Raw genomic sequence first — 13,459 nt, 5'->3', positions numbered from 1 at the left:
AGGGGAATGGGCTAGGGGGATGTTGGCCTGGAAACCAGGAAAGGGAATAACAATCGAAATGTAAATAAAAAATACTCAAGTTAATAAAGATGAAAAGAAAAAAATTCTAGGGCTCACGTACTTTCAGTGAATTCTTTCTTCCAGAATATAGCTGAGTTTGGCTCCTAGCTGCAGCCACCCCTTTCACCTCTAAATCCATTCAAATGTCTGTATGTCTTGTACAGCGTGCTATATTTCTAAAGAGATGAAAGTAAGAGAAAAATGGTCATTCTTATTAGAACTTTTAAAAAGTGACACACAGTACTTTTCCATAGAAAGAAATCATTGCGTTGAATGGTTGTGGATAATAATGAAGTCATTATCGACCTTCAAGTTTGGATGATGCACACACATCATGCTTCGTGGCAATCTTCATAATGTATGCCCCAAGAGGTCCATATCTTAATCTCTGGACCCTGTGAATATGATGACCCTTTCGTGGCGAAAGGTGGGATTAAGTTAAAAATTTGAGATGGGAAAAATTAATCTGTGGGGCTCACTAGACCCACATGGGTCTTTAGAAGAGGGAGGCGGGAAGATCCAGCTAAGTCAGAGAAGGTGGGAAGATTAGATCACAAGTCTGAGAGAAATGCAGATGCTATGCAGCTGCCACCAAAGACAGGAAAGACAGTGAGCCATTTCCAGGATGACCAAGGGACAAGCAATGACTCTTCCTCTGGGACCTCCAAAAGGAGCCAGTGCTGCTGGCAGCTTGCTTCCCAGACAAAACATGTGCACTGACCTCCAAGAGGATAACGTAACACACTTGTATTATTTAAAGTTACTCGGTGTATACTAAAGTTTTACAGTATAGTTGGGAAGGAGATAATAGTCCATCAGTCTTCTCTATGCCATGAGGTTACTCTTCTTCATACTCAGTTCTCCAGTCATTATGAATTCTGATACTGTTAGAGTAGACTAAAGAAAATATTTCTTAACCTACATGTCTTTAATCCCAGTACTCTGGAGGCTGAGGCAGGCAGATCCCCGAGTTCAAGGCCAGCCTGATTTACAGAGTGAGTTCATGGACAGCCAAGGCCACACAGCGAAACACTGTCTCAAAAACAAAAGCAGGCTATGGCCCAAACCTCTCTGATCCTGGCCCACAGCTCCCTGCTCCCAAATCGCATGGGAGAGAGAGCTGAACACCTAGAAGTGCAGGCAATCCTGAGACTGCAGGGAAGGACAGACTGCCACTTTGCCCACATCCCTGGCCCAAGAGGAAACTGCATAGTGCCTCTGGACACAGGAATATAGGAGCAGTCAGCTGAGGAGCCATGCTGAACCAGTCAAATAGTACCCAAATCCCGTGGTGGGGAGAGCTAGACCATCAGAGGAGCAGACATTCATGAGAACTCTGCTCACATTCCAGAGTCAAGAGGAAAACACCTAGCACCATCTGGGCCCCCTGCACACAGGGATCTAAGAGCAGTAGAGGCAGGACCCTTCTGGATGCTGCCCTCATAGAGCTGAAAGCCAGCCACCAGGAGTGACTACACTCCTGAGAACAGAACACTCTGTTCTCATAACTGGCTGAAAGAAAGCAGAAAAACAGGTCTCCAGGAATGCTGACACACAGGCTTACAGGTGGGTCAAGCCACCATCAGGAACAGAAAAACAAGTTAACACCAGAGACAACCTGATGTCGAGAGGCAAGCGCAGGAACCCAAGCAACAGAAACAAACACTACTTGGAATCATCAGAGCCTAATTATCCCACCGCAGCAAACACTGGATATCCAAACACACCAGAAAAGCAAGATATAGATTTCAAATCACATTTTATCATGATGGTGGAGGGCTTTAAGAACTCCCTTAAGGAAATACAGGACAAGCCCTTAAAGAGGAAACACAAAAATCCGTTAAAGAACTACTGGAAAAAACAACCAAACAGGAGAAGAAAATGAACAAACCGTCCAGGAGTTAAAAATGGAAATAGAAACAATAAAGATAGCACAAAGGGAGACAACTCTGGAGATAGAAAACCTAGAGAAGAGATCAGGAGTCAAAGAGATAGAAGAGAGAATTTTAGGAGCAGAAGATAACCATAGAAAAACATCGATACAACTGTCAAAGACAATGTAAAACGCAAAAAGCTCCTTGCCCAAAACATCCATGAAATTCAGGACAAAATGAGAAGACCAAACATAAGGATAATAGGTATGGAAGACAGTGAAGACTCCCAACTTAAAGGGCCAGTAAATATCTCCAACAAAATCATAGAAGAAAACATCCCTAACCTAAAGAAAGAAACACCCATAAACACACAAAAAACCTACAGAACTACAAATAGATTGGACAAAAAAAAAAAAAAACCTCCTCCGACACATAATAGTCAAAACACCAAATGCACAAAACAAAGAAAAAAATATTAAAGCAGTAAGGGAAAAAAGTCAAGTAACATATAAAGGCACATCTATTAGAATTATACCAGACTTCTCACCAGAGACTATGAAAGCCAGAAGATCCTGGACAGATACCATACAGACCCTAACAGAACAAAAATGCCAGCTCAGACTACTGTATTCAGCAAAAGTATCAATTAACATTGAGTGAGAAACCAATATATTCCATGACAAAACCAAATTTACACAATATCTTTCTATGAATCCAGCCCTACAAAGGATAATAAATGGCAAAGCCCAACACAAGGAGGCAAGCTACACCTTAGAAAAAGCAAGAATGTAATCTTTTTGCAACAAAACCAAAGGAAGAGAAGCACACAAACATAATCCCACCTCCAAATACAAAAAAACAGGAAGCAACCAACAATCACTATTCCTTAATATCTCTCAACATCAATGGACTCAACTCCCCAATAAAAAGACACAGATTAACAGACTGGATACGTAAAGAGGACCCAGCATTTTGCTGCCTACAGAAAACACACCTCAGAGACAAAGACAGACACTACTTCAGAGTAAAAGGCTGGAAAACCACTTTCCAATCAAATGGTCTAAAGAAGCAAGCTGGAGTAGCCATTCTAATATCAAATAAAATCGATTTTCAACCAAAAGTCATCAAAAAAGATAAGAAAGGACACTTCATATACATAAAAGGAAAAATCCACCAAGATGAACTCTCAATCCTAAATATCTATGCTCCAAATACAAGGGCACCTACATACATAAAAGAAACCTTACTAAAGCTCAAAGCACACATTGCACCTCACACAATGATAGTAGGAGATCTCAACACCCCACTCTCATCAATGGACATATCATGGAAACAGAAATTAAACAGAGACAAAGACAGACTAATAGAAGTTATGAACCAAATGGACTTAACAGATATTTATAGAATATTCCATCCTAAAACAAAAGGATATACCTTCTTCTCACCACCTCATGGCACCTTCTCCAAAACTGACCATATAATCAGTCATAAAACAGGCCACAACAAATAGAAATAGTTCCATGCATCCTATCAGAACACCACCGACTAAGACTGGTCTTCAATGAAAAAAATAAGGAAAGAATGCCCACATATACATAAAAATTGAACAATGCTCTCTACTCAGTGATAACATAGTCAAGGAAGAAATAAAGAAATTAAAGACTTCTTAGAATTTAATGAAAATGAAGGTACAACATACCCAAACTTATGGGACACAATGAAAGCTGTGCTAAGAGGAAACCTCATAGATCTGAGTGCCAGCAGAAAGAAAAAGGAAAGAGCATACATCAGCAGCTTGACAGCACACCTAAAAGCTCTAGAACAAAAAGAAGCAAATACACCCAGGAGGAGTAGAAGGCAGGAAATAACCAAACTCAGAGCTGAAATCAACCAAGTAGAAACAAAAAGGACCATAGAAAGAATCAACAGAACCAAAAGTTGGTTCTTTGAGAAAATCAACAAGATAGATAAACCTTTGGCAAGACTAACCAGAGGGAACGGAGGGTGTGTCCAAATTAACAAAATCAAAAATGAAAACGGAGACATAACAAAAGAATCAGGGGAAATTCAAAAAACCATCAGATCCTACTAAAAAAGCCTAGTTTCAACAAAACTTGAAAATCTGGAGGAAGTGGAAAATTTTTTAGACAAATACCAGGTATCATAGTTAAATAGGAACAGGTAAACCAGTTAAACAACCCCATAACTCCTAAAGAAATAGAAGAAGTCATTAAAAGTCTCCCAACCGAAAAGAGTCCAGGTCCAGATAGGTTTAGTGCAGAATTCTATCAGACCTTCATAGAAGACCTCATACCAATACTATCCAAACTATTCCACAAAATTGAAACAGATGGAGCCCTACCGAATTCCTTCTATGAAGCCACAATTACTCTTATACCTACACCACACAAAGACCCAACAAAGAAAGAGAACTTCAGACCAATTTCCCTTATGAATATTGACGCAAATATACTCAATATAATTCTTGCAAACCGAATCCAAGAACATATCAAAACCATCATCCATCATGATCAAGTAGGAGTCATCCCAGGGTTACAGGGATGGTTCAAAATATGGAAAACCATCAATGTAATCCACTAAATAAACAAACTCAAAGATAAAAACCACATGATCATTTCATTAGATGCTGAGAAAGCATTTGACAAAATTCAACACCCCTTCATGATAAAAGTCCTGGAAAGAACAGGAATTTAAGGCCCATACCTAAACATAGTAAAAGCCATATAGAGCAAACCAGTTGCTAACATTAAACTAAATGGAGAAAAACTTGAAGCAATTCCACTAAAATCAGGGACTAGACAAGGCTGCCCACTTTCTCCCTACTTATTCAATATAGTTCTTGAAGTTCTAGCCAGACCAATCAGACAACAAAAGGAGGTCAAAAGGATACAAATTGGAAAGGAAGAAGTCAAAATATCACTATTTGCAGATGATATGATAGTATACTTAAGTGACCCCAAAAGTTCCACCAGAGAACTAAGTATGATAAACAACTTCAGCAAAGTTACTGGGTATAAAATTAACTCAAACAAATATGTAGCCTTCCTCTACACAAAAGACAAACAGGTTGAGAAAAAAATTCATAATAGTCCCAAATAATATAAAATACCTCGGTGTGACTTTAACTAGGCAAGTGAAAGATCTGTATGATAAGAACTTCAAGTCTCTGAAGAAAGTAATTGAAGAAGATCTCAGAAGATGAAAGATCTCCCATACTCATGGATTGGTAAGATTAATATAGTAAAAATGGCCATTTTACCAAAAGCAATCTACAGATTCAATGCAATCCCCATCAAAATTCCAATCCAATTCTTCAGAGAGTTAGAAAGAACAATTTGCAAATCCATCTGGAATAATAAAATGAAACCCAGGACAGCTAAAACTATACTCAACAATAAAAGAACTTCTGGGGTAATCACCATCCCTGATCTAAAGCAGTATTACAGAGCAATGGTCATAAAACTGTATGGTATTAGTATAGAGACAGGCAGATAGACCATTGGAATAGAATTGAAGACCCATAAATGAACCCACACACCTATGGTCACTTGATTTTTGATAAAGGAGCCAAAGCCATCCAGTGGAAAAAAGATAGCATTTTCAACAAATGATGCTGGTTCAACTGGAGGTCAGCATGTAGAAGAATGCAGATCGATCCATGCTTATCACCCTGTACAAAGCTTAAGTCCAAGTGGATCAAGGACCTCCACATCAAACAGATACACTCAAACTAATAGAAGAAAAAGTGGGGAAGCATCTCGAACACATGGGCACTGGAGAAATTTTCCTGAACAAAACACCAATGGCTTATGCTCTAAGATCAAGAATTGACAAATGGGATCTCAGAAAGCTTCAAAGCTTCTGTAGGGCAAAGGACACTGTTGTTAGGACAAAACAGCAACCAACAGATTGGGAAAAGATCTTTACCAATCCTACAACAGATAGAGGGCTTATATCCAAAATATATAAAGAACTCAAGAAGTTAGACCACAGGGAGACAAATAATTCTATTAAAAAATGGAGTTCAGAGCTAAACAAAGAATTCACAGCTGAGGAATATCGAATGGCTGAGAAGCACCTAAAGAAATGTTCAACATCCTTAGTCATCAGGGAAATGCAAATCAAAACAACCCTGAGATTTCACCTCACACCAGTGAGAATGGCTAAGATCAAAAACAACCCTGAGATTCCACCTCACACCTGTCAGAATAGCTAAGATAAAAAACTCAGGTGACAGCAGATGCTGGCGAGGATGTGGAGAAAGAGGAACACTCCTCCATTGTTGGTGGGATTGCAGACTGGTACAACTTCTCTGGAAAGCAGTCTGGAGGTTCCTCAGAAAATTGGACATTGAACTACCTGAGGACCCAGCTATACCTCTCCTAGGCATATCCCCAAAAGATGCTCCAACATACAATAAAGACACATGCTCCACTATGTTCATAGCAGCCTTATTTATAATAGCCAGAAGCTGGGAAGAACCCAGATGCCCTTCAACAGACGAATGGATACAGAAAATGTGGTACATCTACACAATGGAATATTACTCAGCTATCAAAACCAATGACTTCATGAAATTCATAGGCAAATGGATGGAACTAGAAAATATCATCCTGAGTAAGGTAACCCAATCACAGAAAAACACACATGGTATGCACTCATTGATAAGTGGATATTAGCCCAAATGCTCGAATTACCCAAGATGCACAGACCACATGAAACTCAAGAAGGATGTCCAAAATGTGGATGTTTCACTCCTTCTTTAAAAGGGGAACAAAAATATCCATAGGAGGGGAAAGGGAGGCAAAGTTTAGAGAAGAGACTGAAGGAACAGCCATTCAGAGCCTGCCCACATGTGGCCCATACATATACAGCCACCAAAACCAGGTAACATGGATGAGGCTAAGAAGTGCAGGCTGACAGTAACCAGATATAGATCTGTCCTGAGAGACACGGCCAGAACATGTCAAATACAGAGGTGAATGCCAGTAGCAAACCATTGAACTGAGAACAGGACCCCCATTGGAAGAATTAGAGAAAGGACTGTAAGAGCTGAAGGGGTTCAAGACCCCATCCATATGAACAACAATGCCAAGCAACCAGAGCTTCCAGGGACTAAGCCACTACCTAAAAACTATACATGGACTGACCCTGGGCTCAAACTGCATAGATAGCAGTGAATAGCCTTGTTGGGGCACCAGTGTAAGGGGAAGCCCTTGGTCCTACCAAGGCTGGACCCTCAGTGTAGGGGATTGTTGGGGGACAGCAATGTGGGGAGGGTGGGGAGGGGGACACCCATATAGAAGGGGAGTGGGAGGAGTTGGGGTCTGATGGTCAGGAAACCAGGATAGGGAATAACATTCGAAATGTAAATAAGAAATGCCCAATTTAATAAAAATGGAAGAAAAAACAAAACAAAAGCAATAAAACAAGCAAACAAAAATTCTACCAACAGTATAATTAGTAATTTTGTATAAATAGTAATAATTATGTAATGGTATAAAAAAAACACTGCTTGTTAAATCAAGTGACTTATCTGTCCTCAAAAATTTTACGTTTTTATTTTGACTTCTGGAGTGTTAAGCGTGCACACAAGGTTCTATCTTCAAAGGAAGGAATGCTATACTTGTTTTCTACCTAGGAGCATGGAGCTGGTATGAATGTGCTTCCAAACCGAAGTCTGGTGACCTTTGAGCTGTCTATGTGGCAAGAGACTTTTCTGGCACTGGACCCTCCTCCAGACCCTTATAGTAAATCTGTTTTTCTCAGTCAATCGTAAACCTGTTTTTCTCGGGTAACCTACAGCACCTATCCTCATGGACTTCAGCAAGGGCTTCAGCATACCCAGGTCTGACCAGTATTTAGCTTACGTTGTATTTCGAGATTTATGTGTGCTTTGTCGTACCTGTGGGGCTAACTTAATCAGCACTAGAATAACTGTCACCAAATTGTGTTGACCTTAAACATGCCTTAAATTAAGTGGAGTCAGCCGCCGGAAATTGGAACCAACATTGGCTGCTGGGTCATGTTGAGAAGAACTGGATGCTGGTCGCTCTGAGGAGGCTGATCACCGTGAAGGTTGTAGAGACTCCCTCTTCCCTCACTTAAAACCCATTCCCACTTTCTTTTCTTATATTATGATGGCCTTGTTATTATTTTTTGTTTATTTGCTGTTTTAAAAACAGAATGGCAGTGTCAGCTTCAGTTAGATAAACTTTGATCAAAATTCTGATTTTTGCTGAGTCCCCATAACTGAAGCTAGAGGGAAAAAAATTAATCTCTCCGAGTCAATGTTCATAATGTATAAAATAAATTGAATGTGACATTTCATTCTTCCCATGCCACCCCAGATCCCTCGCTTTCAGCCAGGAATCCTAGACTAATAGTAAATTTAAGAATATTTACCAAGCCAAAGTAAACATACTTTGAAAATGGCATAAATTGTCAGATTTGAAAATAATCCAAATAGCAGTTCTTATGGCTCCCTTTTCAGCGTCCTTTCATAAAAAGCAATTTTTATGTTCTAAGCCTAAGGTCCAATATTTGGTCACATCACAAAGTTGCTACATTTGTAGGATAGGTTTGTAGTCCACTGGCCTAATGCATCGAAGGCCATGGGTTCAATTCCAGAACAACTTACTGTATTTGCCATAATGACTGCCACCTGACAAGCTGTGGTGATTTGAATAAGAACTGTCTCCATAGGCTCGTATATTTGAAAGTTTGGTCCCCAGTTCATATGCTGTTTGGGAAGGCCTAGGAGCTGTGGCCTTGTTGGAAGAAGTGTGCCACTGGGGGATGGGATTTGAGAGTTCAAAAGCTCACACGAGTGCCAGTCTAATGCAAGATCTCAGAAACCGCTCCAGTGCCATGCCTCCTTGCCCGCTGCCACGCTCCCTGCTGATAGGGTCCTGAACAGCGTTCGAACTTCATACCTTACTAACTATTGTAGCCATTCCAAACAACTGTATGTCGTCTAGTAAATCACTAGACTTTGTTTACAATTAATAAGACCAGCAGATAAAGACCCCAGAATACCCTGCTTCTGCTATCCAGTGTTTCTCCAGTATAATTAACTCTCTGCATTTCTAATGTACTATCACAACCACAAAGGCTGGTATCTCATGCCCTCCCTACAGTATAAATTCTTAATAAATGCTTATCTAGTCAATAGACAAATTGGTGCATCGTAAATGTCCATAGGCACTTGGAATAAACCCATGCTGGATTCATTTCTCTGCATCTAACTGTGACCATCGCAATGCCAACATACTAGTCTTTCTGGAAGCAACTGGGTAGGGTGTTTGCAGCTCCAAGTTGCACCAATTAGTCTTCGGTAACACAGTAAGCTTATAAAAGTGATGGCGCCCGGTGCTCCTCACTTTTTGTCTCCGGGCTTAGTAGAGAGCCTGGAAGATAAGAGAATTCAGTCAATTAGATAGGAGTTAACTCAGAATTATACAGCATAAAAAGAGATTCATTTCGATGCAAATAAGAATGTTGAAAGGGAAATGATGCTGTACCGACAGGCTGACGTGTCCAGATTACGATTTGCCCACCAGCACTACAATTAGAGAAGCTAACGATTTGGACAGGGCATCAAAAGCTTGCTTCAAAGGCTAAGATCGTCCAGGCTTTTGATTTTTGCACTGAGCAAGCTGAGACCCAGAAAAGCGAATTTCACTCTGCTTAACTGTGTGCCACTTATTGAAGGGTCTTCATTCAAGCTCTGGTTCCCGCCCTCTTTCCTATAGTCCACCTTTGATGGCATGGAAAGCAGAGACCTCAGGAAGCGATGTGCTGTGAGGACTAAGGAACTCCTTAATCCTCACTCCTTGGTGATTCAAGAGTAGACTCTTTACCCAAATGGCTGAAAGCAGCATTTTGGATTGAATGCCCAGGACTGCACTTGTGCTAAAGTACAGAACTTAGACGAGAGGGAGTGAGGGATGGCAAGATCAGCAAAAGCTATTGCTAGCTCTTATTGTTTCTCTCCTGGTAAGTGTATCCATAGCGTGTAATTTGTTGATGAAAAGTCAGAATGCAGGTGAAAAGAAAGGATGAAGGGATTTGATCCAGTTCATAAACAAGAAAGTGATTAATAAATACAGTTCGGTTCTTAAGTTCCATAAGGGACAGGGACTAAATCCACCTTGAATCCCTGATGACAACAGACGCAATATCTAAAACTATTCAGTTAAAATCTTACTTCACAGTATCTGGAGCGCTCCAAAAGGAATCCACTATCCCCTTCTTCAGGGCCACACTAGGAAACAAGGCAAGCTGACTTGACCTAAGAGTGTTAGCCCCATTCAACCCAAACCGGAAATAGAAGGACTGAAAGGGGTATAAACCAAAGTGATTCCACCAAGAACTTCCTTCTGAGAGCTTTCTCATAGGCAAACTCAGGAGCAGTTCCCAGAAAACACGAGTCTAGAGCAGCGTCTCCGGTTGCTAGGCAACTGGCACCGGTTCACTAGGCCTCCTCACCCTCTCCAACTTCCCCAGAAATAAAAGGGACTTCAACTCCACCTCTGGACCCCAAGCTGTGCTACCATACTTCCACTCTTCCGGGCTGCCTCTACTTCCTACACTCCGGACAAACACCCCTGCACTAGCAGACAAACTCACCCGGAGTCCAAAGGCTTTCTTTTTTAGGGTGCAGCCTCCCAGGTGCAAGAGTACAGCTCTGAGGTGTGATAAACCCTGGCCTGGAGTGCAGCAGAGGACTGAAGCACAGCAAACTTCTGCGCCAGGAGAGCACAAAAACCCGGCAAGGATCACGGAGGACCATTCCTTAAGTGGAATTCCTTTGAACATTATTTCACAGAGCAACTACCATTATGTCCAGAGTCCAGTTTGATATTCGAGGAGAAAACACCATAAAAGTATCCTGGATCACAGCCAATTTTCCCACCAAAATCGTAGCTAAGACTGCAGCATCTTTGTGCCTCAACGACCTGACAATAAATGGGCAAGGATAGCTTGAGATAGTTGTAAAATTCCACACCAATAACAAAGGTGATCTCTTCACCAATGCAATGTCAGATTGGCAAATACTATGAGGCTTAAAAGTTTAAAATTTTAATATCTTTTGAAAATCAACTTTCTTCAAAACAGGCACATTATAAACAGTTTTAGATTAACATTTCAAATATATTTTGTCAGTATAAAAACTGTGAACTCTTTGCAACCCCATAGGAAGAATAGCAATATCAACCAACCAAACCCCCCAAAACTCCCAGGGACTAAGCCACCAACCAAAGAATACACATGGAGGGACCCATGGCTCCAGCCACATCATGCAGCCGAGGATGGCATTGTCTGGTATCACTGGGAGGGGAGCCCCTTGGTCCTGTGGAGGCTCGATGACCCATCATAGGGGAATGCTAGGGTGCAGAGGCAGGAGTGGGTGGTCGGGTGGGGGAGCACCCTCATAAAGGAAGGGGAGAGAGGGCAAGGAAGAGGGGGTTTGTGAGAAGAAACTGGGAATGGGGATAACATTTAAAATGTAAATAAATAAAATAAACAACTTTTAAAGAACATGAACTCAGGGGTGGGGATAGAGCTCAGGTGCCTGGTATGGTTGAAGAAGGAGATTTGATCCCAACATTACAAAAAGCTAATATGATGGTTAATCCCAGCAGTCAGGAGGTAGAGGTAGGAGGATCTGAAGTCTAAGATCATTCTCAGCTCTGTAGTGAGTTGAAGAACAATGGCATAACCTACGTGAGACCATGTCACAAAAGCGAAGAAACATAAAACGTATCAGGATCTGTCTGCCGTGCCGCCCTCCCGCAATGCTGGGATGGTAGGTGCACATATCTACTATGGCTGGAATTTTATGTGGGTGCAGGGGACTCAGACTCGGGTCCTTGGTCTGGTGGAATCTCACACCCCGAGCCGTCTCCAACCACCACAAAATTTTCACTTGAAGTTTATGTTTTACTTGCATTTATTTGCATTTCAGTCTTCCATGTATTCGGGATATGCCAAGCCTATGCAATCCACTAATACACCGAAGGTTATAAGTAAGGTGTATAAGCCTATATATCATTGCCTCTTAAATCACAAACAGACCAAATATTTATCAGGCCCTACGAAAGGCAAATGAGAAAGAGTTTCCGTGGTTACAGTTTAAACACATGCAGTATAATAGTAGCGTGCTCAGTTTCTTTATTTAGTCAACAAACTTTGATTGGAGGCTTAACAATGTGCCTGTTTTAGACTTAGAGAAAGTCAGTAAAGAAAGGCAAACCACTGTTTGTGTGAAGGGCACAGTGTGGTGGGCAGGTGCTACAGAAAAAGGATGTCATTCTAATTAGCAAGTGACTCAGTGAAGAAAAACAGGTGCCCCTAGGTAGGAACCACAGAAAGATCAGGAAAGATTTAAGAGTCTGTGCTTCAAAGGTAGCAACAACTAGCACAAAGAGGCTAAGCAGGGAGTAGCCTTGATAGATACCACTGGACAGCATCCTTGTCAGCCTGATAGATACTGCTGCACCGAGAAGGTATACACATATGGGTGTCAGCCAAGGTCTGATTATGTAATGAAGAAGTGTGTAGATATATACACAAGTATGTACATGTACCTATATGTCTGGCTGGATATGTAAGAACGCCAAATCTATATTTATATTGAAGTATGGCGTGTAAGAAACTTGGTTTGCAATGCCAACCAACCAGAGCTTCCAGGGACTAAACCACTACCCAAAGACTATACATGGACTGACCCTGAGCTCCAACCTCATAGGTAGCAATGAATAGCCTAGTAAGAGCACCAGTGGAAGGGGAAGTCCTTGGTCCTGTCAAAGTTGGACCCCCAGTGCAGGGGAATGTCGAGGGGGGTGGTAATGAGGGAGTGGATGAGGAGGGGGAACACCCTTGTGGGAAAGGGAGAGGGGATAAAGGGCTTATGGACAGGAAACCTGGAAAGGGAATAACATTTGAAATGTAAATGAAGAAATGCATCCAATAAAAAAAGAAAAGAAATAAGAAAAGAAAAGAAACTCAATTTGCCTGTGCATTGACACCACTGCAGTACACGTAGGAAGCCCCATCAGCAGATAATAAATCACTCACATGTCCTTCCTAACTCTGTAGCAGTTCCATTGGGATACTAGGATTTGTTATGGTTGGTTGTGTTCATTTGTTTCTTCGTTTTTTGTTTTATAATTTAATTTCTGCTTTCTGCTTTAAAAAAAAAAAGGTAACCAGTTTCATCAAAATAAGTTTTTGATTGCTTTGGTGGTGTGGCAAATTGTCTAGGAGAGAACACTAGGTAACTGTAAATGTGTTTGCTTGAGTTACATGGCACGATAAATAACCTGACTATTAAATTAAACAGCCTGAGTATTAAAGATATTCACCTATAAATACCGAAAAATATCATTAGGTGTTACGGGAAACTTCTGGTTTGTTAGTGAATAACTGACAGGTTGAAAGCGTCGAACCAAATGAAGTTGCCTTACACTTTATTTTCCGTAAAGTGAACAAACAGCACA

The 13,459-nt window shown here is 41.1% G+C and overlaps 1 protein-coding gene across 6 annotated transcripts in view; it reads right to left on the bottom strand.

The window, feature by feature from the left end:
• Positions 1-10,713, bottom strand: part of Caps2 (calcyphosine 2) — a 58,146-nt gene extending 47,433 nt beyond the window's left edge. For 2 of the 6 annotated variants that reach the window (XM_017595018.3, XM_063264047.1), the window contains exons 1-3: positions 10,587-10,713; positions 9,229-9,364; positions 122-236 (exon numbers count right to left, since the gene is read on the bottom strand). In XM_017595018.3, the coding sequence (XP_017450507.1) occupies positions 122-199 (78 nt within the window). In that variant the 5' untranslated portion in view covers positions 200-236; positions 9,229-9,364; positions 10,587-10,713. Of the gene's footprint in view, positions 1-121; positions 237-9,228; positions 9,365-10,164; positions 10,550-10,586 lie in introns of those variants that run through there. The other 4 variants (NM_001395581.1, XM_039079681.2, XM_006241337.4 and 1 more) reach the window with 4 other exon arrangements.
• Positions 10,714-13,459: the final 2,746 nt, after the last annotated feature.

Source organism: Rattus norvegicus, chromosome 7 (genome assembly GCF_036323735.1).
Source record: "Rattus norvegicus strain BN/NHsdMcwi chromosome 7, GRCr8, whole genome shotgun sequence".
Taxonomy (NCBI): domain Eukaryota; kingdom Metazoa; phylum Chordata; class Mammalia; order Rodentia; family Muridae; genus Rattus; species Rattus norvegicus.
This window is presented reverse-complemented; position numbering and strand designations above follow the sequence as displayed.